At 35.4% G+C, this 27,993-nt stretch overlaps 1 protein-coding gene across 2 annotated transcripts; it reads left to right on the top strand.

Annotated features, from left to right (window-relative positions):
* Positions 1 to 124: 124 nt before the first annotated feature.
* On the top strand, positions 125 to 27,993 carry LOC125816318 (UDP-glucose:glycoprotein glucosyltransferase). Of its 2 annotated transcripts, XM_049495907.1 has the most exons (37): positions 125 to 433; positions 3,137 to 3,586; positions 3,710 to 3,860; positions 5,247 to 5,418; positions 6,141 to 6,214; positions 7,489 to 7,585; positions 7,704 to 7,816; positions 7,928 to 8,043; positions 8,684 to 8,741; positions 9,390 to 9,542; positions 9,632 to 9,730; positions 9,862 to 10,026; positions 11,203 to 11,271; positions 12,133 to 12,215; positions 12,376 to 12,538; positions 13,537 to 13,671; positions 13,766 to 13,871; positions 13,960 to 14,054; positions 14,204 to 14,316; positions 14,426 to 14,636; positions 15,432 to 15,500; positions 15,706 to 15,851; positions 18,434 to 18,535; positions 19,896 to 20,043; positions 23,679 to 23,735; positions 23,841 to 23,971; positions 24,056 to 24,144; positions 24,334 to 24,686; positions 24,806 to 24,901; positions 25,004 to 25,068; positions 25,410 to 25,512; positions 25,616 to 25,774; positions 25,903 to 26,043; positions 26,194 to 26,237; positions 26,330 to 26,444; positions 27,124 to 27,276; positions 27,391 to 27,993. In XM_049495907.1, the coding sequence occupies exons 1-37, from the start codon at positions 234 to 236 to the stop codon at positions 27,565 to 27,567; spliced, it is 4,971 nt and encodes a 1,656-aa protein (XP_049351864.1). In that variant the 5' UTR covers positions 125 to 233; the 3' UTR covers positions 27,568 to 27,993. The 2 variants fall into 2 exon arrangements, with proteins under 2 accessions (XP_049351864.1, XP_049351863.1); XM_049495906.1 differs by lacking the exons at positions 27,124 to 27,276; positions 27,391 to 27,993 and having other exon boundaries at positions 203 to 433; positions 25,010 to 25,068; positions 26,330 to 26,541.

Here is a 27,993-nt window from a genome sequence, read left to right as displayed (position 1 = left end):
ACACTTGCCATATCAGAAAATCAGCGTAGAATTTAGGCATTGCCTAAACTACCCTTGTTCCATTCGAACAACACCGAGAAGTCAAGGCCTTATATAAATGGGTCTCCCCTTTCCGATCACAAGTCACTGAGCCCTAACACTCTACTAATTTACGACAAAATCTTGATCTGCAGTTCAAGAATTCTAATTAGGAATGTTATTGTAGGATTTTCTTGAATGGCTTAACAGTTCTGATGAATCGAAAACATCATTGTATTCATCAAGATTCAAGAATGGGGACTCGTTTCAGATTTGGGTTTTGGGTTGTGATCGCTGTAGCTTTCTCTATTTGCCTTTCTGGGTATTCAGTTTCTGCGGTAAATAGTAAACCCAAGAATGTTCAGGTTGCTCTCAGGGCTAAATGGTCTGGTACACCTATACTCTTGGAGGCCGGGTATGTATTCTTCATTTTCTTGAAAAATGCATTCTTCTTGATTAACTTTTTTTTTTTTGGGATCGAAGTGCAGTAGAAGTTGTATTGCTTTTGGTTGCCTTTTTGCACTTCTCTTTTTGTGACAAGTGTCAATGACCAAATTATCGAATGTACACTCTGTATGATTCCAAATCTTGCGTATTCTAGGTAAATAAAGATTACATAGTTTTTTTCTAGAGTTTAGGATTCCTAAAACTTTCAGTGGAAGACAGTATTTTGTGTACTAAAGTGCTTTTATTGTTACTCCTTGTCTTCTTGTTGGTAATCCTTCCTCCTCCAGTCAAGAAAACTTTGCTGTTTCTATGAGAGTTCAGCATCTCCATGATGTTATGAAGTTTTAGTTGTACTAGTATATAGAAACACTTTTGGAGAATAAAGGAGAGACAAACTAGTATATTCAACTTGGCATCCCCATGAAAATCAAGAAGGGTAACACCGCTGTTATGTTATCTCTCCAAGAATGGCTTTCACTTCCATAGAATTGTACAATCTTTTGAATTTCATTACAGACTATTGGTATATCTGATTTTCTAGTTTTTTTTTTTTTTTTGGTAAACTGTAAATAGCATTAACGAACAAAAGGACCATTACATCTATAGAGCACCTAAATCCATAGCCACCTTCTAGGAAGGGTTATATGTCTTTAAGCCTCCAACTGTAACAAGAACCTAGTTACATGAAAAAATGCTGAAGCAACCTATTATTTCTATGAGCCTTCTTAGATCCTCTGAACAATGCTATTCACTCTGGAAATTCTGTTTTTATCTGTGCAACTACTATTTTTTAGGTTGTTACCTTGGAAGTTCTGTGATGATCATGGATCTTCTCTTGGCATACTAGCCCATAGTTCAGACATGATATATGCCAACATATCTCATACTGGAATTTCATTTTACCCATATGCCATTGAGTGATGTCTAATTGTAGAAGGCATAAAGCAGAAACCTCATACTTGAGTAAATGGTTTAGGGAAAGGATAATAGTAAGAGAGTAAAAACCAAGTCATACAGTCATCTAGTTCCTCCTTGTATGTGTAGGTTTGTATGATATAACCGAGTAAACTTCCTTGAAACTGCCAGCTTCTCTTGGCGATTTAAACACCTATGCAATCTTTTTTCTAGGAGAAAATGTAATGAAAATTTTATTTGAAGACTAGTACCTAGAGAGTGCAATGGCGAGAAGTACAACTGTTAGCCAATATGCATCTCAATACATACAAAAACTACATGTGAGAAGAACCACGGAAATCAACATCCTATCTCACTACCCTCGTCACTACCACCCCAACCACCTCCACCACCCCACAATCATCATGCCAACTACCTTCACTACCACCGCTAGTCACTACCACCAAGTACATCCACCATCACAACCAACCAGTAGTCCACTACCACCTATTGCCAAGCATCACCAATCCATCGGCCGGTACGACCAATCATCTCCACCATCACAACCATCACCAACTCCATCATTTTCAAACATCACCACCACCGCTCCTATCACACAACAATGCCACCTGCCACCATTGCCTAATACCACTACCAACCACCACTGTATAACCTAATGATTTATGAATATAATATTTAAATTGTTTTACTTGAATTTTATATGGCCGCTAAGTATGGTCTATATGTAGGATCAGTTCCCTCCTCTCACCAGACAAATGGGCCGTTGTATATATGCAAGTTTTGCAAGGTCTCGTCTTTTTTCTCTTTTCATGAGCATGTTCTTCATGTTGATATATCCTTTAACTATTCCATGTATTGAAATTCTATTTGATTTTCGATATCCTAACTACTCACCTAGTTCTTCAAAATTTTTTAGTAAATCATGTAGAATAATGCTCTTGTGCGTTTTATTAAAAGAATACTTAAGATTTGTGAAGAAACTAAGGACCCTAATGTAGGCTGTGAAGCACTCACTGTATTGTTAACTGAGCTGAAGGGACCTGGGTAACATCTTTTATATTTAGTAAGTATTAGAATGATGTGCATAGAAATCCAAGTAGAGTTGATAGTGTAGGATCAAGGATGTTGATATACAAGTTATTTCCTTTTCGGTTGAGCACACTAGTTTGGAGCTTGGATAAGTAGAGTTCTTTAGTTCTTACAGTGTCCAGCCATTGGAGACCTGAGTTATGATAGTGTTTAAGGACATTGTTGCATGGAAAGTACTGTCAACTTTAATCTTAGGATATCACATGTTTAAAGAAAAGGAGGAAACAGATTGGGGGATAAATTGCAGAAGAAAAGCTACGCACTGTAGGTAAGTTAAAAAACTGGATGCTTGCAGCAATTGAAATATTTTATTGTAAAAGAAACATGTCTAGAAAATCAGGGTTATGTTCGAGTAATTAATAAAGGAGGAATTTACTATAAGAATAAGGGATGCAGTGAAGTATAAATATCTTGGTTACTTCTATCCTGCTTGAACAAGTGCTTTCTCAGGCTCATGAAAGAAATGTATGTACACATTAACGATATCCATTTGGAGACATCCAACAGAATTGGACAATATAGGGAAGATATGTAGTTATACACCACATTGAGGTTTCCTTCTCTTGCCAAAACGTACTCAACTAGTCTTCTCATGTGTTTCCTTGTAATAGGAGCAAACCGTGCCTTCTCCTTTTACATTTTGTGATGTTCTGCTCATGATGGACAGGGAGTTGCTATCAAAGGAATCTAAGGACCATTTTTGGGATTTTATCGAGTTATGGCTTCACTCTGCAGATGAAAATTCTGACTGCCGTACTGCCAAAGATTGCTTGAAGAGAATAATAAAGTATGGGAGGTCTCTATTAAGTGAATCTTTGATAGCCATGTTTGAGTTTTCTCTCACTCTTCGATCAGCATCTCCTCGGATAGTGCTTTATCGTCAATTGGCAGAGGAATCTCTTTCTTCTTTTCCACTCACTGATGATGACATCTCAAGCTCTCCTGATGAAGGAGTATTTCAGCAAAGTGACAATGCAAAGAACAAAAAGGTTAACCCTCTGCTTGTTGGTGAGAACCCAAGAAGTCCTGAAGGAAACTGTTGTTGGGTAGACACTGGTGGGAGACTATTTTTTGATGTTGCTGAGTTGCTAGTGTGGCTTCAGAACCCCAAAGAAGTGTAAGTCTGTCGCTGACTTTCTTTACTCTTCAAGGAACATATATAAGGTGGTGTCCTTGATTATGTCCGGATGTATGTGAGCTCTGCTGATCTTTGATATTGGCTAAATATTTTTGTATGCAGATCTCTTGATACATTGCACCCCGAGATTTTTGAGTTTGATCATGTCCATCCAGATTCAAATGTAGGAAATCCGGTGGCTATCTTATATGGTGCTCTGGGGACCCATTGCTTCGAACAATTTCATCATACCTTGGCCAGTGCTGCCAGAGAGGTCAGCTACCATGCCTCTATTTGCTATCTCATCCGTTGTGCTTATTAATTTTTTCTCTTGGCCCTTCAGAATGAAATCAGTATGGCTATTCATATTTGGATCCTCTAGAATAATTTCTTTTACATGTATACTATCCATGACATTGATAAAAGCTCTTCAATATTTAACATCTCTTTTTTCGCTGCTCTTATCTAAAAGAAAAGAAACATAGTTTCTATGATACATCCGTTTGCACCTTGAGAAGCAAAAAAATTAAGCCTCCAATATAATTAAGCGAGAAAAGACCCTGAAATAGTGTAGAAACTTATTAGATAGACAAAAGATGTGTTTTTTTCTTTATCAGAGGTAATCTCACATAGTTTCCATTTGCATTAATTAAATACATCAAGGGATGTTGAGGAAGTAAGGTAGAGCCTTAGTTGGTGCTCTTGGTCATCAATATGCTTCTCGTAAGAAGCAAAAAATAGGATTTTAAGAATGAGTTGCTTGTATCCCCTATAGCCATTGGAGATTTTTAGTGTTTGTAAGAAATTTTAAAGAGAGGAACAAAGATGTTTTGATGGCACTCCAACTCTCGTCCCTACCCTTAAATCAAGATGTTTGATTAGTCTTTTTGGTTGGGTTAATCTCTCTCCTGTACTTAGTGTTGATTCTTTCCTGTAATTTATCATCTCAATAGATCTTTGTTGTTAGCTGTTTCGATAGCTTATTTTTTGCCTTTCTGGGAGCTGATATTTTCTTTCTTTTGTAATCTGTGCATCTTGAGTGTACATATTGTATGGACTCCTGCCATATATAAAGATTCTTAACACTTCTCCTCAAGTTGGAGGAACACAATCTTTTGTCGAATAAAGTGACAGTCTACTTTTATATGCTTTGTTCTTTTGTGAAAGACCGGAGTTGAGACAATGTGAAAACAATTCCTGATTGGTCACTGGGTACTTCTGTCTATAGTCCCGTACTTTTTTGGAATCAGCCAATGAATGAAGCATTGCAACGCTTTTTTGGTGTTCTTCATGATGACTTTTCTTTTATTTTCATTTTAATCAATTGAAACATTTGAATTTGTTTCCAGTAAGTTTTACTTAACAAAATGCTTGCTACAAAGATGGGGTTGAAGGGTTCAGGTGGGGGTTTCAGTGTTATCTCCTTACAACTAGAGAGAGAAAGAAAAAATATTCATTTTGTCATCTCTGTCCATTTTTTGAGGCATTGAAGAAAATGTCCAAAAGGTGTCGTACTTTTCTCTACTTTCTCTTTGTTTTGATTCTTAATCAACCAGGGAAAATAGCCCCTATCTCTGTTGTTGTACTCTCCCTCCTATTACTAAAACCAAAAATAGAGTTATAATTTGTTCTAGTGCTGACTATCCAATAACTATCACAGGGGAAAATCTATTATGTCGTTAGACCTGTGTTACCTTCTGGATGTGAATCAAAAAGTACCCCCTGTGGAGCTCTTGGTACCAGAGACTCCTTGAACTTGGGTGGTTATGGTGTGGAACTAGCTCTGAAAAATATGGAATACAAGGCTATGGATGACAGCACTGTGAAGAAAGGTAAGTTCTATTGTGCATTCATCTGAACCATGCTACTTGATGCAAGCAGCGGTATTGATGCGATAATCTCCAACATATTGTTGAAAGTAATTTTGCCAGTTTAGGATGTTTTACTACTTCCTATAGGTTAACATTGGTTTTTCTAAAATGGGAAGACTGACACTAGTTTGTTTCTGGATCTTTTTCACTTTTTCATAACCAATTGCCATGGTTGAGCTGACATTGCTTGGATCAAGGATAAAGTGACTGGATCCTTAGATTTCATGATTTTCCCAAAAGAAAATCAACAGAAAGAAATTTCCTTTATTTTTATGATATCAAGGCTGAACTTGTCTTATTCTTCGTTCTTGCAATGAATCTCTGAGACTCAATTTTTTTTGTATATTTGTTCCCAGTTTTCTTAGATAGTGACTATACTTATGTTAGAAAGCAGGTTATCTTTTAGTTTCCAGATTGTGTGAAAATATTTTTTCAAAATGCTGAATTTTAGGATATGAAATATACTCGTATCTGTGGAGCAAAACCTTTTTATTAGAACCACCCCACTTAACTCGTTGGAAAAATTAGGAGTTAACGTTATAGTGGTGCTGATCTCACATTTAAAGTTGCTGCTTTATTCACATTGTATCTCAAGTATTTTTCTTTCCCATGTCGTTTGCTTCTTTTAGTACCTGATAAAATAAATTTAAGTGTACATGCTTCTTTTATCTATATTGCTGCAGGGGTCACTCTTGAAGATCCTCACACTGAAGATCTTAGCCAAGAAGTCAGGGGATTTATATTCTCTAGGATTCTGGTTTGTGTTATTAACTTTTCATATCTCAAACTGATAAATGAAGTTAAACAGAGTTTCTATTGGATTTTTTTTTTTTTGAAACTGGTAACTTGAGTTTCTATTGGAATTATTGCCTTGGAACACATACAGGAATATGATTAAAGCTACACAGTACATGTACTTGTAGATGACTTTGTGGACCTACTGTTCAGAAAAGAAATAACAATGTTGCCAATAAAAATTAATGTCGACGAACTTTACTGACAACATAAAGAAGTTCTGGGTAGATAAGAAAGGATGAACTGTGTTTGCTGACAAGTGAAATAAAAGGAAAGAGTACCAGTATTTATCACCTTTTCCACTAAGATGATTTAGTGGAGAATATAGTGTTCATCTAGTTTGAAACTCTTAAAATCTTAAGAAAAATATGCATCCTAATGTTATTTACTTGACCACTTAAATAATAATTCACTGAAGGACAAACAATAATAACAATGACACAGAGCTTATATCTCCCTTTAAGGAAAAGAATAACACGGTGGTGTGCTTGAGTGGACGGATCACCTTTGGTGAAGGTAAGTTTGGTAAAGTGCTGGCTGTTTGATTCAGTTCCTCAAAAGTTTCTCTCTTTGTGGTCTTATTGTATTTTTATACCCCCTCTTAGACTTGACTTGGTGAAGCTATGCAGAATGAGAAGTCAGAGTACACAGTAATTCTCCGTCATTCTCTCTTCTCCCCCTTCCCTTACCATTCTATATCTTCCACCACCTTTTGAATTCTTATTTGAACAACAATGGAGGATAGAGATCTGTTCGTTTACTGCTGAGATCTTCTCAATATGGCAGAAATTAGCTTAAGTCACCAACTTTGTCAAGAAAAAAACTGCATGTCGACTCTACCGTGTACTTTATCCTACACTTTGCCCCTTAGAGAAGTTTGGTTGTTTTTCGTAGAAAACCATGTATATTTTTTTAAGGTTTTCTACTTTTTGGTATTCTGGCATGTTTTACCCTTCTTTCAATGAAATTTTTTACTTTATCAAAAAAATCTAGCACTTCACTCTTCCTCCCATGAAAGCTCAATGTTATTAATGAAGGGCAGACTAAATGCAAACACTATAGCTGGGATGCAAATAAGACTCTTTTTTTTGAATTCTACACTATGGTTCATGCCTTGTGTGATTAGCTTTTAGAGTCCAGTAAAAATTCTTTTGGGTGGTTGTAATAGTTGTGTGCAATCCACCCTGCCATGGCATTAGTCATTGAAGAACCGATTCTGTCTTCCCGTATCTGCAGGAGCGTAAACAGGAGTTAACATCTGAAATAATGGCTTTCAGGGATTATCTTCTATCATCAACAGTTTCTGATACACTTGATGTCTGGGAGTTAAAAGGTGATGATAACCTTTACTATTATGAGCCTAGAACTTATCAATATTAGAAATGAAAGCTTCTTTTTGATCAAGCTAATCTTATGTTACTCCCTTTGTGATGCCAAATATAAATAAACAGATTTAGGGCATCAAACTGCACAGAGGATAGTTCATGCTGCTGATCCTTTGCAGTCAATGCAAGAAATTAATCAAAATTTTCCTAGTGTTGTCTCTTCTTTATCTCGGATGAAGGTAAACTGTTTTTCAGTTAGAATGTATAGTGTTCTAGTGGTGAATTTTTTTATAACTAATGTAACATATAATTGGATCTGATTGTTTGATATGCTTTTAAATTTTACGCAGCTCAATGAATCTATCAAAGAGGAAATTGTTACAAATCAGCGAATGATTCCACCTGGAAAGTCATTAATGGCCCTGAATGGTGCCTTGGTCAATTTTGAAGATATTGACCTTTATCTGTAATGCCTTCACTTGCCTCTAGGCCATCTTCCTCTCTTCCACCTCCCTCCATTTATTTTTCATCTGCAATTCATTTCCTATAGAATCTGTTGTTATATTTTATTATTCGATATAAGGAGAAGTAAAATAGAAATGTGAATGTGTTCAAAATTTTGGCCCGTTTGGACATAATATTTTTTTCCTTTCAAAAAACCTGTTTTTGTGTCAATTTTTCCTCCAATATGAAAATAAAAGTTTTTCAAGTTTGAAATGCTTGCCCAAACACAACTTCAACTTTCAAATACCTTTTTCAACTCAACTTCATATACTAAACCCCCCCCCTCAAATATCACCTAATTCATGTCCAGACGCCTACACTTAGAATTGAGGAGATGGGAGAGGATTCAGTTGAACCATCCTTTGTTAGTAATTGTATGTGCTTCAACAAAGGTTCTCTGAGTGTTTGGTTATATGGTTAAGATTGATAACTTTTTTGACTTGACCAAAAATGTTTTTCGTTGCTGATTCACTTTATAGTTTGCATCTGATTTTACTTGTCAAACTTTTCTTTATGATCACCAAGGCGCTTCACTGTGAGAAGCGGAGCTCACCCCTTTTCTTCTTGATTGAGTTGAAGAACTTCTGAAATTTGTTTTCCAGGCTGATTGACATGGTCCATCAGGAGTTATCATTAGCTGATCAATACTCTAAAATGAAGGTGCGAAGCTCTAGAACCTTCTCAAGGGCATGCCTGATACCGATGCCCTGGGTTTTGACATCTTTTTTGGTTATCTGAGATTCTTTTCTGATGCAACCAGTGAGTAATTACCTGATTTACCGGGGGTGGGGTGAATTCCCAGAATATGCTGCAGAAACATCTTGCTAAGGAAACTAAAATGCTTTATATGTTTAATAGAGTATATTCCGTCATTTAGAAGAGAGGTCTATAGTGCTTGAACCTTAACTATGGGTGAAGTTTAGCTCATTATTTCAATTACAAAAGCTAGCGACCTAGGATGGCCATTATATGAAGTTGCCTCAGCTTCTTTTCTCGTGGAGAGTATGCTCAGAACGTAGAACATTACTGGAACTTCCTAAGCAGTTGTGCATAAAAGTATATGATTGCAAGTTGTAGCAAATAGATCATTCAAACATGGGACTTAACATGTGAGATGAAGTTTCTTGGTGCTTAATTTTGCATACCCTAAAGTTTCGCTTGTCCTTTGCCTATAGGTTGTGCATATCATCAATGCTTATGTCCTACCTTTATTATTTTTTATATCCCAAACATCTTTGGTGTTTTATTTCTTCATGTCTGTTTTGTTAAGCAAAAGCTCATGCAGTAATTGTTGCTTGAGAATTTCAGATTCCTGTCAGCACTGTGAGGAAGCTCCTTTCAGCACTGCCCCCTTCTGAGTCTAGTACATTCCGTGTTGATTTTCGCTCAGATCATGTTCATTATCTCAATAACTTGGAGGTGGATGAGATGTATAAACGTTGGCGGAGTAATTTAAACGAGGTACCTCGTTTTTTTGATCCTCAGATTGGGCACTTTGTCCTCACTTCATTAACTTTTATTTTCTAACTTTTTGCATCTTTTTGCTTTAGATCCTGATGCCAGTCTACCCTGGACAAATGCGTTACATCCGGAAGAACATCTTCCATGCAGTTTATGTTTTGGACCCTTCATCCATTTGTGGGCTTGAGGTAAAGCTTATCATTTTGGGAACCTAAAAAATGTTTTTGTGCTCATTTGTTTTATAGTTGGTTATGTTTTGTTGTCATTCAATTGATAGTGATAAAAGAATATGGTTTAACAAGTTCTCTACAATTTGCAGACAATTGACGCAATTGTTTCAATGTTTGAGAATCATATTCCAATTAGATTTGGAGTGATATTATACTCTGCCAAATTAATTGAGGAGATCGAATCAAGTGGTGGTCAACTTCCCCTTTCTTATAAGGAGAAGGATAGTCCAAATCAGGAAGAACTCTCCAGTTTGGTAATTACTCAAATCTCGTTATAATAACAAGTATTGGTTGAATAAGATTATTTGGACCTTTAACTCGTTGCTTTTCATTCTTGGTATAAGCCAAGTGGCTCAATGTTCATAAGTAGAGTGGATTAGTTATGAAGAAAGGTGTTTCAGATCAACAGGTGTATAGTCAGGGTACATTTGCATAGATTTCTATGCCTTATTTGCCCTACATATGGCACAGAAGTTCAATGGAAATGTTTTCCTGATTAATTACTAAGTATTGTATCTAGCCATGTAATAGTAATAGGGTCGCTCTAATTTTTCCGTCTTCATACATTGCTGGCTGTTGCATAAATTTTTTTCTGCAACATACTTATATATTGTACTTGGTATATGAACTACTCCCTCCATTTCAAATAAGTGAATTGTTGAAGCATTTTTTATATTTCAAATTAACTTAATTGTTCAATAATAATTTTAGAATGTTTTTTCATTTTTACCCGTCATTTGGATTTCCTATGTGATGAGTACAAGAATCTATAATTGGTTTGAAGTGTTGGAGTAGTAATTATAAATAATGTTTAGTCATTCTAAAGAGTAATTTGGCAATAATTAAAAAGGTTATAAATGGAAAATAATGTCTAACAAAATGTCTTAATATTCTTTTCTTGAAAAGGTGTATAATACTCCAACAATTCACTTATTTTGAAATGGAGGGAGTAATAATATTCTACTACTAGCTATGCTAATTGGTATCATGTAATTAAAAGCTCAAATAGCTTGCAACTTATATAAGTATTTAATTGGACCTTACTCTAAGTCTCTAACAACTTGGAGTATACATGCATGCATCTAGTTGTTTTTCTTTTTTTGATTGGTAAATAACAACGCATGCATCAAGACGCTGATATTGGTAAACTTAGCACCCTTATGCATGATTTTTGTCATAGAGGCAACTTGCTACAAAATGTGAGCTGTTGATGATATTATTACTTTCTTTTAGAACATGATTTGTCATAAGAACTCTTTTTACATGTAGCTGGTGTACTAAGATCTCATAAAATTTTCATTACATATTGAAAAAAAGGAACTCTTTTCACTGTTTTTCTTTTGTTTCATTTACAGTTTTATTTCCCTTGAATTTTTAATTTTGTTCTTGATGCATATGAACTGATGAAAAACTTTATTGTTTTTTTGCAGATTATTCGTCTTTTCATCTACATCAAGGAAAACCGCGGAATTGCAACAGCTTTCCAGTTCCTGAGCAATGTATGATTTCAATACTTTCTATTCTGTATACTGCCTATTAATGAATATGTTAGCTTGCAGGGGATTCCATATGTGTACTTACCATGTTAGTATGTGAATAGCTTCTCCTGAAGGTTAACAAGTTGATGCATAAAGGAGTGTCTGATAAAAAACCCCCAAAGCAAAACACTTGTTTGCCTTTGAGGGGAGCCATTTTGTCTTAGCTGTAATTGCCTATTACTATCTTTTAATATGCAATTCTGCATGTTACCGATCTCTTTGTGTTTCCAGAAGTAATCTTTTGAGTTTTGTGAACAAAAACTTGTATTTACTTATCCAAGAACAAAGGAAACCTGATTTTAGTGTGCAACTTTTTTCATGACCTGCAATGTTGTATAGCTAGTTCCACAACTTGCCATGCCTCATAGGTATTTTTATTCTACTCAATCATATTCTTCTTCTTTCCTCACCTCAATGCCTTTGCTAGTGTAGATGATTGGGTTTTCTTTGTTGTAGACATCCATATTTTCGGGTGGCTTCTCTACTTTTTACATACTTCTCATATATAATATGGAGCTTCCCCCACAACATCTATAGAGCATTGCTCCTCATAGGAAAATGCCTTTGCTAGTGTAAATTTTAGAACATTTATGTCTGGAGCATGTCTGATGAAGGGGAGTTATGGGTTAGCTCCTTTAGTTTTTCCTTTTGATGCTCTGTTCTTCTGGAAAAATGGTGGTGATTCATGTCAGGAGGTGTATGGTTTTCAAATTTAGAAAATTTTTTACTACTTCTACTTTGAGTTTTTCCTGTTGCTCCAGTAGTGTTTTTGGTGTAATATAAATATACACAGTTAAGTAACAGTTTCACCTAGAAATGTAGGTAAACAAATTGCGAATAGAGTCAGCTGCTGAAGATCCTCCTGAAGTACACCATGTTGAAGGTGCATTTGTGGAAACACTGCTGTAAGTCTACCATTTTCCAAGTGTCCAGTTCATTTTTCTTCTTGTTTTGTTGAGAGCTACATGCATTACAATGGCTTCTCGTTGCTAATTTTTTGAATTGATAGATTGTTCCTTTCTTAATTTGTGTTCCAAAACATTTACTGCTTGTGTCTTTTTGTAGACCTCAGGCTAAAACTCCTCCTCAAGATACCTTGCTGAAACTGGAGAAGGAGCATACTTTCAAAGAACTCTCTGAGGAAAGCTCTCTGTTTGTGTTTAAGCTAGGTTTGGCTAAGAGACAATGTTGCCTCTTGTTCAATGGGCTTGTCCATGAGCCCACTGAGGTATAACCCTATTTATGATCACAGATTCAAATTATTGAAAACTTGGCTTTGTGTCTGACATTTTTAACTTTAAGTTTGGGTCTCTACTTATAGTTGTGCAACTAATTTTCCAGTTACATAAATGGTCTCAATAATTGCCACTTTTACCATTTTCTGAAGTTTGATTCACTGAGAAAGGTAAAAGAAAAATCTCCTAGACAAGTATGGCATTTAGTAAAAGGATAATGATTATGTTGGGTAATTTCTTTAGGAAATTAGATTTGTTATTTGGATGTCATGGTCTCATGAACTAGCCTTTTCTCCATGTGCTTTAGTTGCTCAAAGATAGATATGCTTCCTGTTGAAGTGTGTGACCATCTCATCTAAAAGCTTAAGCTGTAAGAGAGAGCACACTTTTTATTAGTTAATTATATTCTCAACACGCCCTCTCTCGTGGGGGACTGATTTTTTTCATGGGCCAAGCACATGAAAATTCTTTTTAATTTGGGTGGCGGTGAGATTCGATCCCAGGACCTCGGCCTGCTCTAATACCATATTGAAGTGTGTGACCATCTCATCTAAAAGCTTAAGTTGTTAGAGAGAACACACTTTTCATTAGTTAATTATATTCTCAACATTTCCAATAATATGGAGTTTGCTTTTGAGAAAGGTTTATAATTATATTCTCAGCATTTCCAATAATATGGAGTTTGCTTTTGAGAAAGGTTTATAATTATATTCTCAACATTTCCAATAATATGGAGTTTGCTTTTGAGAAAGGTTTAGGGAAATAGAGTTTTTCCGTGGAGACCTGATATATATGAGATACTAATTGGTGACTCATGTAAATTTGTTTCTAATTTTATCTGTTACTAATTGATCTAAAAGCTGTATAAGCTATATCAAGCCGAAATATTCAATCTCCATATCAGTTGGTTATCTGTTTATTGAAGTTTATTTCTAGGTGGATGAGACTGTCCTGTAACATGATTTTATATACCTGGAACTTCTACTGGCAGGATGCTCTTATGAATGCAATGAATGATGAGCTTCCTAAAATACAAGAACACGTTTATTTTGGGCACATAAACTCTCATACAGACATCCTGGATAAGTTTCTATCAGAGAATGGTGTGCAGCGCTATAACCCACAGGTACAATTCTTTGTTTTCCCAAAATATGTTGCATTGTCTTTTGTGCTTAGTGCCTGAAATAACTGGGAACATTGTTGTCTCTTCGTTGACATAGATTATAGCTGAAGGGAAAGTCAAACCGAGATTTGTATCTCTCTCTGCTTTAATTCTAGCAGACAACTCATTTTTTAATGAAATCAGCTACTTACATTCTACAGAAAGTAAGCTATACTCGGCCTAACACTATTGTTTAATGTGAAACATGTTTGAGTATCTCTTTCATTTGTGTTGTCTTAATTTCTTTTCCAGCAATAGATGATTTGAAGCCCGTGACTCATCTTCTTGCTGTCAATATGGCATCAGAGAAAGGGATGAGATTGCTTCGTGAAGGAATACATTATCTGGTAGTTCTCCATCTCTCTCTCTCTATATATATGTGTGTGTGTGTGTGTGTTTGTGTGTGGTGTGTATTTACACACACACATTATTCTTCATCATTTGTTATTTCTTAATATTCTTGGTTATGGGAATTAAGTATTTGGATTTTCTGCAGATGGCGGGCACCACAACTGGACGCTTGGGACTGCTGTTTAACTCCATTCAGGATCCTCATTCACCAAGCATTCTTTTCATGAAAGTTTTCCAAATCACAGCTTCATCATATAGGTCTGTACTTACTCTTTTGGATCTTTTCTTTGGGCACTTTTTTTTCCTAATGGCTTCATTAAACTGTACTTTTTTCTTTCTTCATCTTGCTTTGAATGATGACATGCAGTCACAAGAAAGGCGCTCTGCAGTTCCTGGACCAAATTTGTTTGCTTTACCAACATGAATATATGCATGCATCTTCTGCGGGCACTGAAAACAGTGAGGCATTTATGGATAAGGTCTTTGAACTGGCTAATTCAAATGGATTGTCCTCAAAAGGACTCAAGTCTGCTCTCTCTGGACTTTCTGATGAGAAGTTGAAAATGCACTTGAAGAAGGTACCCGACTATTCCTGGCTTTAGTTAGTCTGTTCAACAACTCACCAAGGCTGTGTTAAATCAAGATCAACTCATCCATGGCCTTGGATTTTATATTTCGTCTAGCATCCAGTACATGGGAACTGACCAATATTTGGGAACTAATTCCATGGGTTAGAAGTCGCAAAATGCTTAGGACGCCGTTTGGATCTGCTTTTTTTTTTTTTTTAATCTTAGCTATGCTCACTTGAAATTCTTTGGAACATTTCCTAATAATTGTGTGGACAACACACTAGAATGCTCTCGACCTACTCTATGGGTTAGCTATCTCAATAACTAACTCCTTCTATCAACCGGAGTGCTAAAGTATTTTACCTGTTAAGCAAACATTTATTAGACCCCAGTTTCTCAGATGAGAAAACAACACTACCTTTTCAATTTGTGAACTGTATGGTCTAAGCATTCAGAGAGACACCAATCATACCAATATGAAGTACTCCCTCTGTTGTAGTTTGACTTGATTTGAAGTTTAAGAAAGAAAGAAATACTTTTGAAGTTTGTGTTCCAAAATAAGTCAGAGATGTTTGTATAGCTATAAATCATTTCATTAAGGGTAAAATACATATTTTAAAATTATATTGTTACTAAATATATAAATGTGTCATTCTTTTTGGGACTAACTACAAAGGAAGTGAGTCATATAAATTGGGACTGAGGGAGTAATAATTTTCGTTTGTGCTCTGCGGCTAAGGTATTGATTAGATGCATGCTTGCTGAATAGCCTCTCCTTATCCTTCATTTTTAATACATTTACAGGTGGGGAAGTTTTTGTTTGGAGAAGTTGGCTTGGAGTATGGTGCCAATGCAGTTATTACTAATGGGAGAGTAAGTTTGATTTGTGTCCATTGCATTAGTTTGAAATGCGGAGTCTTATGGAATTTTTGTCCTCCAAGACTATTTTGATTTTTCAGATTCCATCGTCATGATCTTTGTAGTGTTGGTGTGCTTTGAGGAGACATTCTTTTTATCAGTTTTTGATGAACGTTATATTGTTCTGTGTCAACTCAATGGTCTTTGACCACTTTGATAGGTGATTAGCCTGGCTGACAACACAACATTCTTGAGCCATGATTTGCAACTTTTGGAGTCTCTGGAATTTAAGCAAAGAATAAAGCATATAGTGGAAATAATTGAAGAAGTAGAATGGGAGAACATTGACCCTGATACGCTAACAAGGTTTGTGCATTTGTGTTCTTCTATGTGTTCCCTTTATGCTTTCTGCTCTACTGCCAATTGTGAACAACTGCTTATAAGGAAAATTTGGAAGTTGTTTCTTCAAGTTTGATACCCCTGTTTCCATCCTTAATATGCTTCTAATGTTTGCATAGCTATACTATGTGGAATCATAATGGGGCTACCAGATATGAGTTGTGTCTTAAAGTTTTGCAAACATCTTCTTAAAGCTGGGTTCCCCAGAATTCAGATGATGGCCTCACAATCGACGACAGTTGAACACATAAATGGTGTCTTTTAAAGCTTTATGCCACTGTTAGATGACACATTCCTATGGCTGCTTTCTAGAAACTGGGCGTTCTTTAGTCAATTTTATACAAGGTGTGATATTGTAATTTCTCTAGAGGTTTGACGTGGGACTTCCATAATGGAGGTCTCAAGTTCGAATTCAGGGCCTACGGCAGCAGGGGTTGACCTTCTAGTCTGAGCTCGCTACATCAGACTTGCCTAGTGTAGTTCACCTCTCATGTGTGGTTTGCAAGCTATTGCGAAGGAGCAGGATTTATGTTGTCCGCACCTAAAGGTAGCGGTTGCGGGTTCCCTTGTCATAAAAAATATAATTAATTTTATTTAAGTTTTGACCAACTTCTAGCATAAAATAAATATAGATCTTTGGTTTATGGACCTAGTTAGTATTCTAACTGTGAGAAATATAGGAAAAGAATATTATTGAATTGTTGTTGTGTCTACATTATTACATTGAGACCCTATTTATAGACCCTAGAATACAATCCTTTACCAAGTAGGATACTATTTAGTATTCCTATTTCTATTTCTATTCCAATTCCTATTCTAATAGAATTGTATAAACCTATTCCTATTCTAATAGGATTGTATAAACCTATTCTTATTCTAACACTCCCCCTCAAGCTAGTGCATACAATTCATGTAACCTAGCTTGTTACAAATGTAATTAACACGAGATCCGATGAGGGGCTTGGTGAGATATCTGCAAGTTGATTACTCGACTTCACAAAATTGACAATCAATCTCAATGTGCTTGGTCTTCTCATGAAATACTGAATTTGATGCATAATGCTTATAAAACACAGAGTGATAAAATTACAGTGTTGAATTACCCAAACCAAACTTGCAAAGATTGTTTCAGACCATAGAGTGACTCACATAATCGACATACAAGGCTACTAAACTCCCCCTGAGCAACAAAGTGCTCAAAATCTAGTATAAAGTGTATGGATCATGTTGGAATCAATAGATGAGTCGATATTAAACAACAAAGTCACCAAAAAAATTGGTTGGAACATACTCACATGCCGGAGTATTAGATTTGATGGCTGAAAGTGGTCACAATCTAAGAAATAAAATTATATAGGTAGGGTCGGAATGATGTCACGACCCAACTAGAAAATAGAAATTAGTTAGGATAGTTCGAAGATGGAATGACCCCATTGAAAAAGAGAAATAATATGGATAGGATCGGAATGATGGCACGACTCTACTGAAAAAGAAAAATTATACAGGTATGGTTGGAATGATGGCACAACCCTACGCAAATTAGATTTGAGGAGTCATCGGAAAGACGAATGGAACTATGCAAATCAAATCTGAGGAGTCACTAAAGAGACATGATGCTATGCAACTCAGATATGAGAAAGTAGTTCGATAAAATCCACGGTACTACACAAATTAAATATGAAAAGTAGTCCGGAGAGATGCATGGTGCTACGCAAATAAGATATGCAAAAAAAGGTAGTCACCGGAAGGATGGCAAGGTGCTACACAAATTAAATATGAAAAGTAGTCACCAGAAAAATGGCACGATGCTATGCAAACCAGATTTGAAAAAGTAGTCACCAGAAAGATCGCACGGTGCTACACAAATTAAATATAAAAAAGTAGTCACCGGAATGATGGCACGGTGCTACACAAATTAAATATGAAAAAATAGTCACCGGAATGATGGCACGGTGCTACACAAATTAAATATGAAAAAGTAATCACCGGAATGATGGCACGGTGCTACACAAATTAGATATAAGAAAGTAGTCACCGGAGTGATGGCACGGTGCTACACAAATTAGATATGAGAAAATAGTCACCAGGAAAGATACGTGGTGACCCAACTTTTGCTAACATAGTCATTGGCCGGACGGGTGGCATATATGGATAATAGCCGCCCCCCGGCAGTGGAAGCTCTTTGATTGTTTACCAAGATCGTACAGGCTCTGATACCATGTGAGAAATATAGGAAAAGAATATTATTGAATTGTTGTTGTGTCTACATTATTACATTGAGACCCTATTTATAGACCGTAGAATACAATCTTTTACCAAGTAGGATGCTATTTAGTATTCCTATTTCTATTTCTATACCTATTCCTATTCTAATAGATAAACCTATTTCTATTCTAATAGGATTGTATAAACTTATTCCTATTCTAACACTAACAATTTCCAAGGGTCATCTTTACTTAAGAAGCTAATTGGTGCTTTTTTTTATTTTTTCAACGTTAAGTTCTCCTTACTATTTTCTTCATTGTGCTAATTTTTTTGTGATAATGTAGTAAATTCATCAGTGACATTATCATGTCTGTCTCATCTTCAATTGCTATGAGGGATCGAAACTCCGAAGGTGCTCGCTTTGAACTTCTGTCTGCGAAATACAGGTAACACATGTCAAATTCACCATTTTGTGAATACAATTTTTATTGATGATGTGGATTTTACTTTCAACATAGGGTAAAGTTGACTTATTTCAAATAGTTCCTTGGATATTTTTGGCCATTTTTTCTTATCAAAATAATCAGGAATCTCATCTTAGTGAAGTTTTTCTTGTTACCGGTTACTCCAATTTCTTATATAAAGAGTCTTCTTGTCTGTAGTTAATTCTATATTCAATAAGCATTTCCTTTGCCGCTTGTTCTCTTTTCACATTACTCTTTTATGGAAAAATTAAAGATAATAATTTTTAAAGTTAAAAATAATCTATCTATAACATATGGATATAAAATACACTAGTTGCTAAAATATAAATTGTTGAACAAAAATGTGTAATGTTTTATGCAAACAAACATTTTATTCAAGTTATTTTCAAATGCTTAAGAAGTAGTATAAGAAATGAAATGTTCTAAAGCACATGGGAGGAACTACCAAAGGCATTTGAGATATTTGCTTTTAGAGTCTCCTCACCATTGCAAGTGCTGCGATGAGTCCCAACTTCCCCTTTAAAGCATTGAATTACAATGACATATGACTTTGGTAGCATCATTTCATTGTGGTGGTCCACCCTGCATGTTTCTTGCAATTTAAACTCATAAGAAGCAAGAAGGTTGGTTAAAGATTTTAAGTAGGGACTGGAAGAAATGGAAACACTGGGCAGAAAGATACTCCTCAGCTTAATTTTGTAAAACTAGGATATATTCTTCATACACGCGTGAGTGCTATATTTAAGAAAGAGATGCTGCTGGGTAGTAAGATTATTCCTTTATGTCACCAGTCATCTTTCCTACCTTTAAATATGTTGCTGCTTTGGGAAAATACCTCTCTCTGTTCAAGTAGGCATGCTATAAATAGTTCTATCTTCTCACTAACCCAAGATGCAGCACCTCACTGTCGTGCGGCGATATTATCTTTCTTCCTTGTTCTAACTTGTGGCATCAAGACCAGATTCTAGTTTCTTTACTTTTCTCTCGTCTTTGAGGTCTGAGAAGGACGCAGCTGGGTTCTCGTTGTTTACTCTTGCCTAATGTTGAGCTTTCTTAAGGATTTTAAAATATCTGAACTTAGAGAGTACATAAAATTGTGAAATGTGCTCGAAGTTCAGTCATGGTGTGAACATGCATCTGTGTGTCAAACAAAAATATTCTCATGTAAATAAATAAGTCATGGACTTCATGTTGACTCCTTTTCCCTGAAAACACGAAGAACACTCTATTAGAAGTTGCACAATTTTGGTTTATATGAATTCTTTTTGGTTTTGAGATTTCCGTTTTATTAAATCAATGTTCTTAATGTGTTTTCTTGCAGTGCTGTTGTTTTGGAAAATGAAAATTCCAGCATTCATATTGATGCTGTCATTGACCCCTTGAGCTCATCTGGTCAAAAGTTGTCTTCTCTTCTTCGGCTTGTGTCAAAGTCCATTCGGCCAAGCATGAGGCTTGTACTCAACCCCATGGTGAGTTGATTTCCTTGAGTAGTACATGACAACCATTGAAAATGGTCACTACTTTATTTAGAACTCTGCACTTTCCCATGATTTCTACTGGCAGTGGAACTGCCTCTGTACTGTTTTTTTTTGATAACCGAGAAATCCGTCTGTGACCCGCCCTTTGGACCAATCACAGCCTTCTAAACTCGGTGGATAATGGGCCCGCCCCTCTACCCTTCTCCACTTAAATACCGGGCTTCGCTTTGCATGGTGTGGGGCTTGAACCTGCGACCTAAGCCACAAATCCTCCACCTTTTGCCACTTGTACTATGTTCTACAGTTTATCACTTAGGGGGAGTCCTGGGCTAGGAGCTGGTTTGGGCAATCACGGGACCTTACTTATTCGGTGGGGGGGGGGGGGGGGACACTTGATTCTGAAATGGGATGATTGATAGAATCGATATTTCATAGTAGGACTAATGGGATTTTAGGGTCTGAAGACAGGTTAGTCCTTGGGCTTGGTCACTTGAAAGATGCATGGCATCAGAGAAGAAGGAAAATTAGCCAACATCAGTGCAATGTTTTATAATCACATGTAGGGTGCTAGATTAGAACAAATGATACGCTTTAAGCTCGACAACATAATGATGGTTAAAGGGAACATTTCAGCAAGAATTTACTTTTCATTATTAGTTGAGGTGCGTGCTAGCTGATGTAAATCTCTCATTTATTCATCAATGAAGGGAGCGAAAGACAGAGTCTAAACTGCTCCTTATATCATCCACGTATTTGGTGAATGTCTGTCACACCCCTATTTTCCCCCAAACGAAGTGTTTGAAAAATAGAGTTTCTCCAATTAAAGTGACATTTTGAAAAGGGAGTATTTTATTTCAGAGTCGCCACTTGGAATTGAGTTTTGGTGTTCCAAGTCACCTAATTTTTACCCCTAATCAAAAGGAAGTTGACTCTAATTTTTAATGGAAGGTGTAAGGCACCCCTCGAGTCCCGTGTTTCTAGCACAGTTGCTTCATTGACTTATATCTTGGCTTGACTTAGTTTTTGGATATAGTATACTTATTAGCTATACATTTACCTATATCTCACCCTCTTTGATTTATTGTAACTGTCTTATTTAGAATTTTTTTTTAAAAATCCGAGAAATTTTAATATTGTCGTTTTAGTGGGAGTAGATATTTGAATTATAATAGGAGGTAAACTTCTATGGAATTTAGGATTAATTTTAGAAAAAGAAAATGTTAAAGAGGTTAAGACCAATTTCTTGGAAATTTCTATTTCTTATTCTATTTTTGCACGTTATTTTTTTTTTGTAGTTTTTGTTTTTTTTTTTTTTTTTTTTATTTTTTTATTTTTTTATTTTTGTTTTTAGAAAAAACATTCTGTTTCGTTATTTTTTTTTTGTCTAACATAAAGTGTCTCTTCTTTTTCATTTAAATATTTTTTGTTAAGTTTTGTTTTCCCCTTTTTTATTTTACCTTTTCTTTATTTTTTATTATTATTACTTTTTATCACTTTTCATCTTTTGTTTCTTTTGTTTTTGTTTTTATAATAAATGTTTATTTATTTTATTTTTTATTCTTACTTTCTTTTTAATGATCTATTCCTCTTTTTTTTTTTTTTTATCTTCATTTTTTATTCTGCACTATTTTCTTTTATTTTGTATTTTTTTTTTTTCTCTGCCCACGTTTTTCTTTTTTTATTTTTGTATATTCTTTTTTGATTTTTTTTTTTAAAACTAATTGAGAGAAAAATAATATACGTAGTGATATAATAATATTCCTTCACCAATGATGATAGTGTTAAATTACTAATAAAAGAACTATCTCACGTTGATGAATTAATGACTCACTCAAATGAACTAATGTTCATCTCCTCCATTTTTAATATTTCGGATACGATAAAAATTATTCTAATAATTAATTGTCTCCATAAGTGTGGCAATATTATTTATTTATTAAAATCAAGAAACTCTAAATGATAACTAATACAGAATCTCTAACCAATTTACATGTAATTAAATTAAAGTCATAAACGAAGTTGTCAATTTGTACCATCAAATAAATGTACATAAACATGTTGGAATAAAACTAGGAGTAAACAACAACCATCTTTGGATCAAATTAGTTGATTAAATTAAAGTCAGGTGTAAAATAATTCGATGAGCAAATTTAAACAGTAGCAATTCATGCAATCAACGATATGATATGTGTCATAAAATAGTGGCATATAACAATACATGTAATTTTAAGGACTTCATAACATCATAATCGAATTCAGAACAATTATTTCATTGAACTATATAAGGAATTAGAATTACCTTTTCGTAAAACTTAATTCCAACAAAAGAAACCGCCACAATCTACTGATTTCCAAAGTTAATTATAATTAACTTTAAGGAGCCACGAACTTGAATCCACAAAAAAAATCTTTCTGACTTAAAGTATATTGCTTTTTTTTTTTTTTGTGTGCACTGTTATTCCGTATAACTGATCATCATTTATGATGGTGATGTATTGTGATATATATAGGAGTCCTCCCCTCTTTTTAGATACGTGGGGGTGTGGGTCTCTTTTTGGTTTTTTTTAAATTTAATTTTAGTCGCGTATAGGGGTTTCTTAGTTGCTGATAGGTTTTTGTGGGGATATAGTAGTATAGGGATGAGTAATGGGGTTTGGTGGGGGTATGGGAGGTTAGATTATTTAGGTTATCTTTACTTTTATTTTAATTTTAAGAGAATAATAATTAACTAATTAGAAAAAGTCAAGTAGCTAAAAAAAATAAAATAATAATAATAATTAAATAAATACTAGCTTATTTATAAAAAACTTAATTTTAAATATAGACTTTTTTTTTGTAATCTTTCATTCTTTTTTAAACAATTGAAAATAAAACTTACCTTAAAAAAAAATGATTATATTTCTGTTGTTTTCAAATCTTTTTAAAATAAGCTTAATAAAATAAGATAAAAGTCAAAATATTTAATTTATATTTATAAAAATATTTCAGCTCTAAAAATGGTATAAAATTTTAAGTTCGGTCAAAAATACGTGTCTACAATGTCCATGCAGAGGTTAGAAAGGGAAGGAAGTCGGATAGTTGCTCCTTGCTAGTGTTTGAGAAGAAGAAACCCAGTTTTGAAGCTACTGAAACTCATAAGCGGTTAAAGTTCGAATTGTGAGAGATGGCTGAATTGAAAGTTCAGGGCAAGGTCTATGTACGTCCTACCCTCCCCCGACCCACTTGTGGGATTGCACTGGGTATGTTGTTGTCGTTGTTGGCTGAATTAGAAGATGGTCTTTAAAAAAAAAAAATGTTCCTTTTTGTAATTAGGATCCTCCAAATATGAAATGTTAGTACTCTGGCTATCTTGCTCTTGACAGTCAGAAATGGATGCTGAGAGTTGCTCATTTAGCCGGGCTAAATGAGCAATCAAAAGTTTGGTTTTATCTTGAATAATTTGCATTTTGTCTCCAAAATACTTCCATGTCCTAAGGTATGTTGCCTCTATATTAATCAAATGAAACATCTACGATGTTTGCATGTCTTGAGATATGTTGCCTCTGTTGTATCGTAAAGATCTCAACGTAATGGCTTTGTCGATAAACCTCAGGCTTAGGAAGTTTTCATTATCATTTTTCTTGCAGAGCTCACTGGTTGATCTTCCATTGAAGAACTACTACAGATATGTTATACCTACACTGGTATGTCAGAACAACTTGTCTTTGCAAGTCCTTCAGTCATAAATTTTTTGATGAATTAGTCCTTCAGACATTGTTCTCCCTGTCTCATTTATGCTAATTTTACAGGATGACTTTAGTAGTACAGATTACACCATTTATGGTCCCAAAGCGTTTTTTGCTAATATGCCACCTTCTAAGACGCTGACTATGAATCTAGATGTTCCTGAGCCATGGCTTGTTGAGCCTGTAGTTGCTGTGTAAGTATTTCAAAAGATTATGGAACTTATACTAATGGCATATTTCACAGGCTACTTAGTGATGATATCTGCCTAAACTTGCAGCCATGACCTAGATAATATGTTGCTTGAAAACCTAGGAGAGACTAGGACACTACAAGCAGTGTATGAACTTGAAGCACTAGTCCTAACAGGTACTTCGTTCTCCTCTATTTGATGTAATCACTTTTGTAACCTGAGATATTGGCGAAAGAAGAATAATGGGATGGACTGCAGATGAGCTAATTCCGTAATTGTAACCCCAGATATTGGCTAAAGAAGAACAATGCCATAGTTCCACTGCAAATGAGTTAATTGTTCTAGTTTCTAAACTATTTGATCAGGTCATTGCTCTGAGAAGGATCATGAGCCTCCTAGAGGCCTTCAGCTAATCCTAGGCACTAAAAGTACGCCTCACTTGGTTGACACACTTGTCATGGCCAATTTGGGTTATTGGCAAATGAAAGCGTTTCCTGGAGTTTGGTACCTGCAGCTTGCTCCTGGTCGAAGTTCAGAGCTTTATGCTTTGAAAGACGATGGTGATGGTGGTCAGGAGACAACTTTGTCAAAACGGATTATTATAGATGATTTGCGTGGTAAACTTGTTCACATGGAAGTGGTTAAGAAAAAAGGCAAGGAACATGAGAAACTGTTGGTTTCGGCTGATGATGATAGCCATTCACAAGAGAAGAAAAAGGTGATGATTCCCCTTTATTATTTTGTAAAACATTTCCCTTTACAGAAAAGAACTTATTATGGATCAGTAATTCTGAAATAATTAATAAGCTGTAGGAATTCTAATTTTCTTGTTCGCAGGGTAACCAGAACAGTTGGAATTCTAATATACTTAAATGGGCTTCTGGATTTATTGGTGGCAGTGACCAATCAAAGAAGAGTAAAAACACTCCAGTGGTAACTCCTCAAGTTCCACTTATCAAATATATTAATCATACACATGAAGTTATGTAGAGAAAGTGATGGTGTTGGTTAAATGATTTCTTTTCCTTGTCAAAGGAGCAGGTAACCGGTGGTCGTCATGGGAAGACGATTAACATATTCTCTGTTGCTTCTGGACACTTGTGAGTTTTCTGATTTGGATTCATCTTTTTCTTTTACCCTGCATTTTGATGCTCCTTAGGTGGTCTCTTCGAATGCTTTACTTTTTTCATTTCTAACAAGAAAAAGAACCCAAGAAAGAAACTAAATCTTTTTGCCATGTTAGTTTATTCTCATATATTATTCACTTCTAATGTTATATGGCATACCTACTTTCCTGATAATTTATGGACAGTTGTATAGTTTTGGTCAGACTTATATTTTACTTATCCAAGAAGTTTAGGTCAGACTTTAATATGATCTCCCTAATTTTCTGCTTCTATTGTAGTTTCAGCATCTAACAGCTTTAAGATGTACATTGCAGATATGAACGCTTCCTAAAAATTATGATACTAAGTGTTCTGAAGAATACTCAACGGCCAGTGAAGTTCTGGTTCATAAAAAACTATCTGTCTCCTCAGTTCAAGGTTTGCTAACTTAACTTGCATTCTTCACCTTAATTCTTTTTAGCAGCTTGTTTCAATCTTTAAATTTTACACGTTGAACTAATGAGATACTTTGTTCTTTTAGGATGTAATCCCGCATATGGCTCGAGAATATGGTTTTGAATATGAATTAATTACCTACAAATGGCCTACATGGTTGCACAAACAAAAGGAGAAGCAAAGAATCATTTGGGCATATAAAATTCTGTTTCTTGATGTCATTTTCCCCCTGGCGCTGGAGAAGGTATTCATTCCCCCCCTCCCTTCCCCCCATTTGTTTTTTGAATTCAATACATTATCCCTACTAGATCTTGTATTTTGTTGGTTGTGAGCTTATAGTTGATTGAACTTCTGTAATGTGTTATCGTGCAGGTTATCTTCGTAGATGCAGACCAAATTGTAAGAACTGACATGGGAGAACTTTATGACATGGATTTGAAAGGACGGCCCCTTGCATATACACCTTTCTGTGATAACAACAGGGAGATGGATGGCTATCGTTTTTGGAAACAAGTATCGGCATTTCTTTCTATTATTTTACCACTTCTCTTTCTGCTCACTCATTGTCCTTTTATCTGAGAACGGAACTACTCATCAGCTGTTCAAACTTTTGCATTTACTGACTAAGCTGTTCACTAATGTTCTTTGTATTTTATTGAATAGGGCTTCTGGAAGGAGCATTTACGAGGAAGACCATATCATATTAGGTATCATTACCTCTGATATGTTTAATCACATATATAATAATTGTAGTTATTTGTAAAGTGAACAAGCTTTCCATGGTGAATGCTATCTGCAGTGCTCTATATGTTGTCGATCTGCTAAAATTCCGGGAGACTGCCGCGGGAGATAATTTACGAGTGTTTTATGAGACCCTGAGCAAGGATCCAAACAGTCTTTCGAATCTGGATCAGGCAAGTGAATGCTTTCATGTGCAATCATCATAACATTCTACAACGCTGGCTCATCATAAGTATCTCCTTTTTTTTGTTTTGACTTACTTGAAGCAAGCGATAATGTGTTGGTTCTGAGGGTACACAATGTCTTTGCATTCTACTTGGTGCTTTCTGCTAGTGTACGCACTGGAAGTAGATAATTCTTTTATAATCAGATAGCTTTCCATTTTGAATTTCTTCATTTTAGATTAGAAAATTTAAGAAAATATAGAAATTATTATTTATAAATGGAGATAGTTAAACATTATTATCCTAAGATGCCTTTTTTCCATTTGAATTTTTTCGTCCAGCAACTTAAAACTAGTAATTCTTGCTGTTGCATAGTGATTACAGTGGCCATATTCAGGATGTATTAATTGGTATTACGACAACCAAGTAGACCTGGCATAAATTATGTCAATGACAAGTTACACCATGCATATGTTATGGTAAAGTTAGGAATCTTCCCAAGCATTTCAGGAAAAAAGTTCCATAGTTTAGAATCAATATAATTTCATGATAAAATTTCTCTGCATCTACATTTCAATATAAGTGGTTGAGACATTGCCACCAAGCTTTAAGGTTTCCATAATATGATGATTATATTGCTCTTTACTTTTATATTGAGTTACTACTGACAAGAATCCTTGTATCTCAGGATCTTCCAAACTATGCTCAGCATACTGTACCCATCTTTTCACTCCCACAAGAATGGCTTTGGTGTGAGTCATGGTGTGGTAATGCAACAAAGCCCAAGGCAAAAACAATAGACCTCTGCAATAATCCCATGACAAAAGAACCCAAGCTCCAGGTAATAACTGAGCTGCCTCACCGTGTTAATGATTTCATTCCATAAGCCAACATCTTCTACTTGCAGTTTGTCCTTTGTATCATTAGCTCCACTTTTTTCTTGTTTATCTTGAAGGGCGCGAAGAGGATAGTGGCAGAGTGGCCAGAACTTGACTATGAAGCTAGACGCGTTACTGCAAAGATCTTGGGTGAAGACTTTGATCCCCAAGACCAGGCAGCACCTCCTGCTGAAACACAAAAAACCATTAGCGATACTCCATTAGAAGATGAGGAATCCAAGTCAGAACTGTGAATTTGATGCAAGGCAAGTATTCCTGGTGCTTAGACACCCCTTCTTATCGGATAGATTCACTTTTTGGTGCATCTCAGCTGCCATGGTAAAAAGGCTAAGAGCAGTGTTTGTTGAGATGGTCGATTGAGGTGGAGAGACTGAGAAAAATTAATTAGCCAAGGCTTTAAATGCACGTTTACGAACCAATTTTGCAATTTGCCTCGCCCTTAGTGGAGAGGCAGACTTGACATGTCATATGGATAGATAGTTGCAGAAGATTCTTGGTAATATATATGATTTATTATGTGCAACTCTCCACATATTGGGCAGTTAGAAAACAACTTTCAAGGACTTTTATTGTTGAAAGTTGGAACATTCTTCAATTTTGATATGTAACATTGAGGTCTCACCTACATTCCAATAACTTGAAAGGTTTAAGCAGTTAAA

The sequence above is a fragment of the Solanum verrucosum genome, unplaced genomic scaffold, assembly GCF_900185275.1.
Source record: "Solanum verrucosum unplaced genomic scaffold, falcon-dt-bn FXZP01000261.1, whole genome shotgun sequence".
NCBI lineage: Eukaryota > Viridiplantae > Streptophyta > Magnoliopsida > Solanales > Solanaceae > Solanum > Solanum verrucosum.
Note: the sequence above shows the minus strand (reverse complement) of the source record. Positions and strands in the feature narration are given on the sequence as shown.

Excerpts from the sequence above, each read along its gene's own strand:
- LOC125816318 (XM_049495907.1), top strand. The coding sequence starts at position 234 with ATGAATCGAAAACATCATTGTATTCATCAAGATTCAAGAATGGGGACT. Across the intron at positions 3,587-3,709 it reads CTTCAGAACCCCAAAGAAGT|ATCTCTTGATACATTGCACC; the intron begins GTAAGTCTGTCG and ends TTTTGTATGCAG. Across the intron at positions 8,742-9,389 it reads ATCAATACTCTAAAATGAAG|ATTCCTGTCAGCACTGTGAG; the intron begins GTGCGAAGCTCT and ends TGAGAATTTCAG.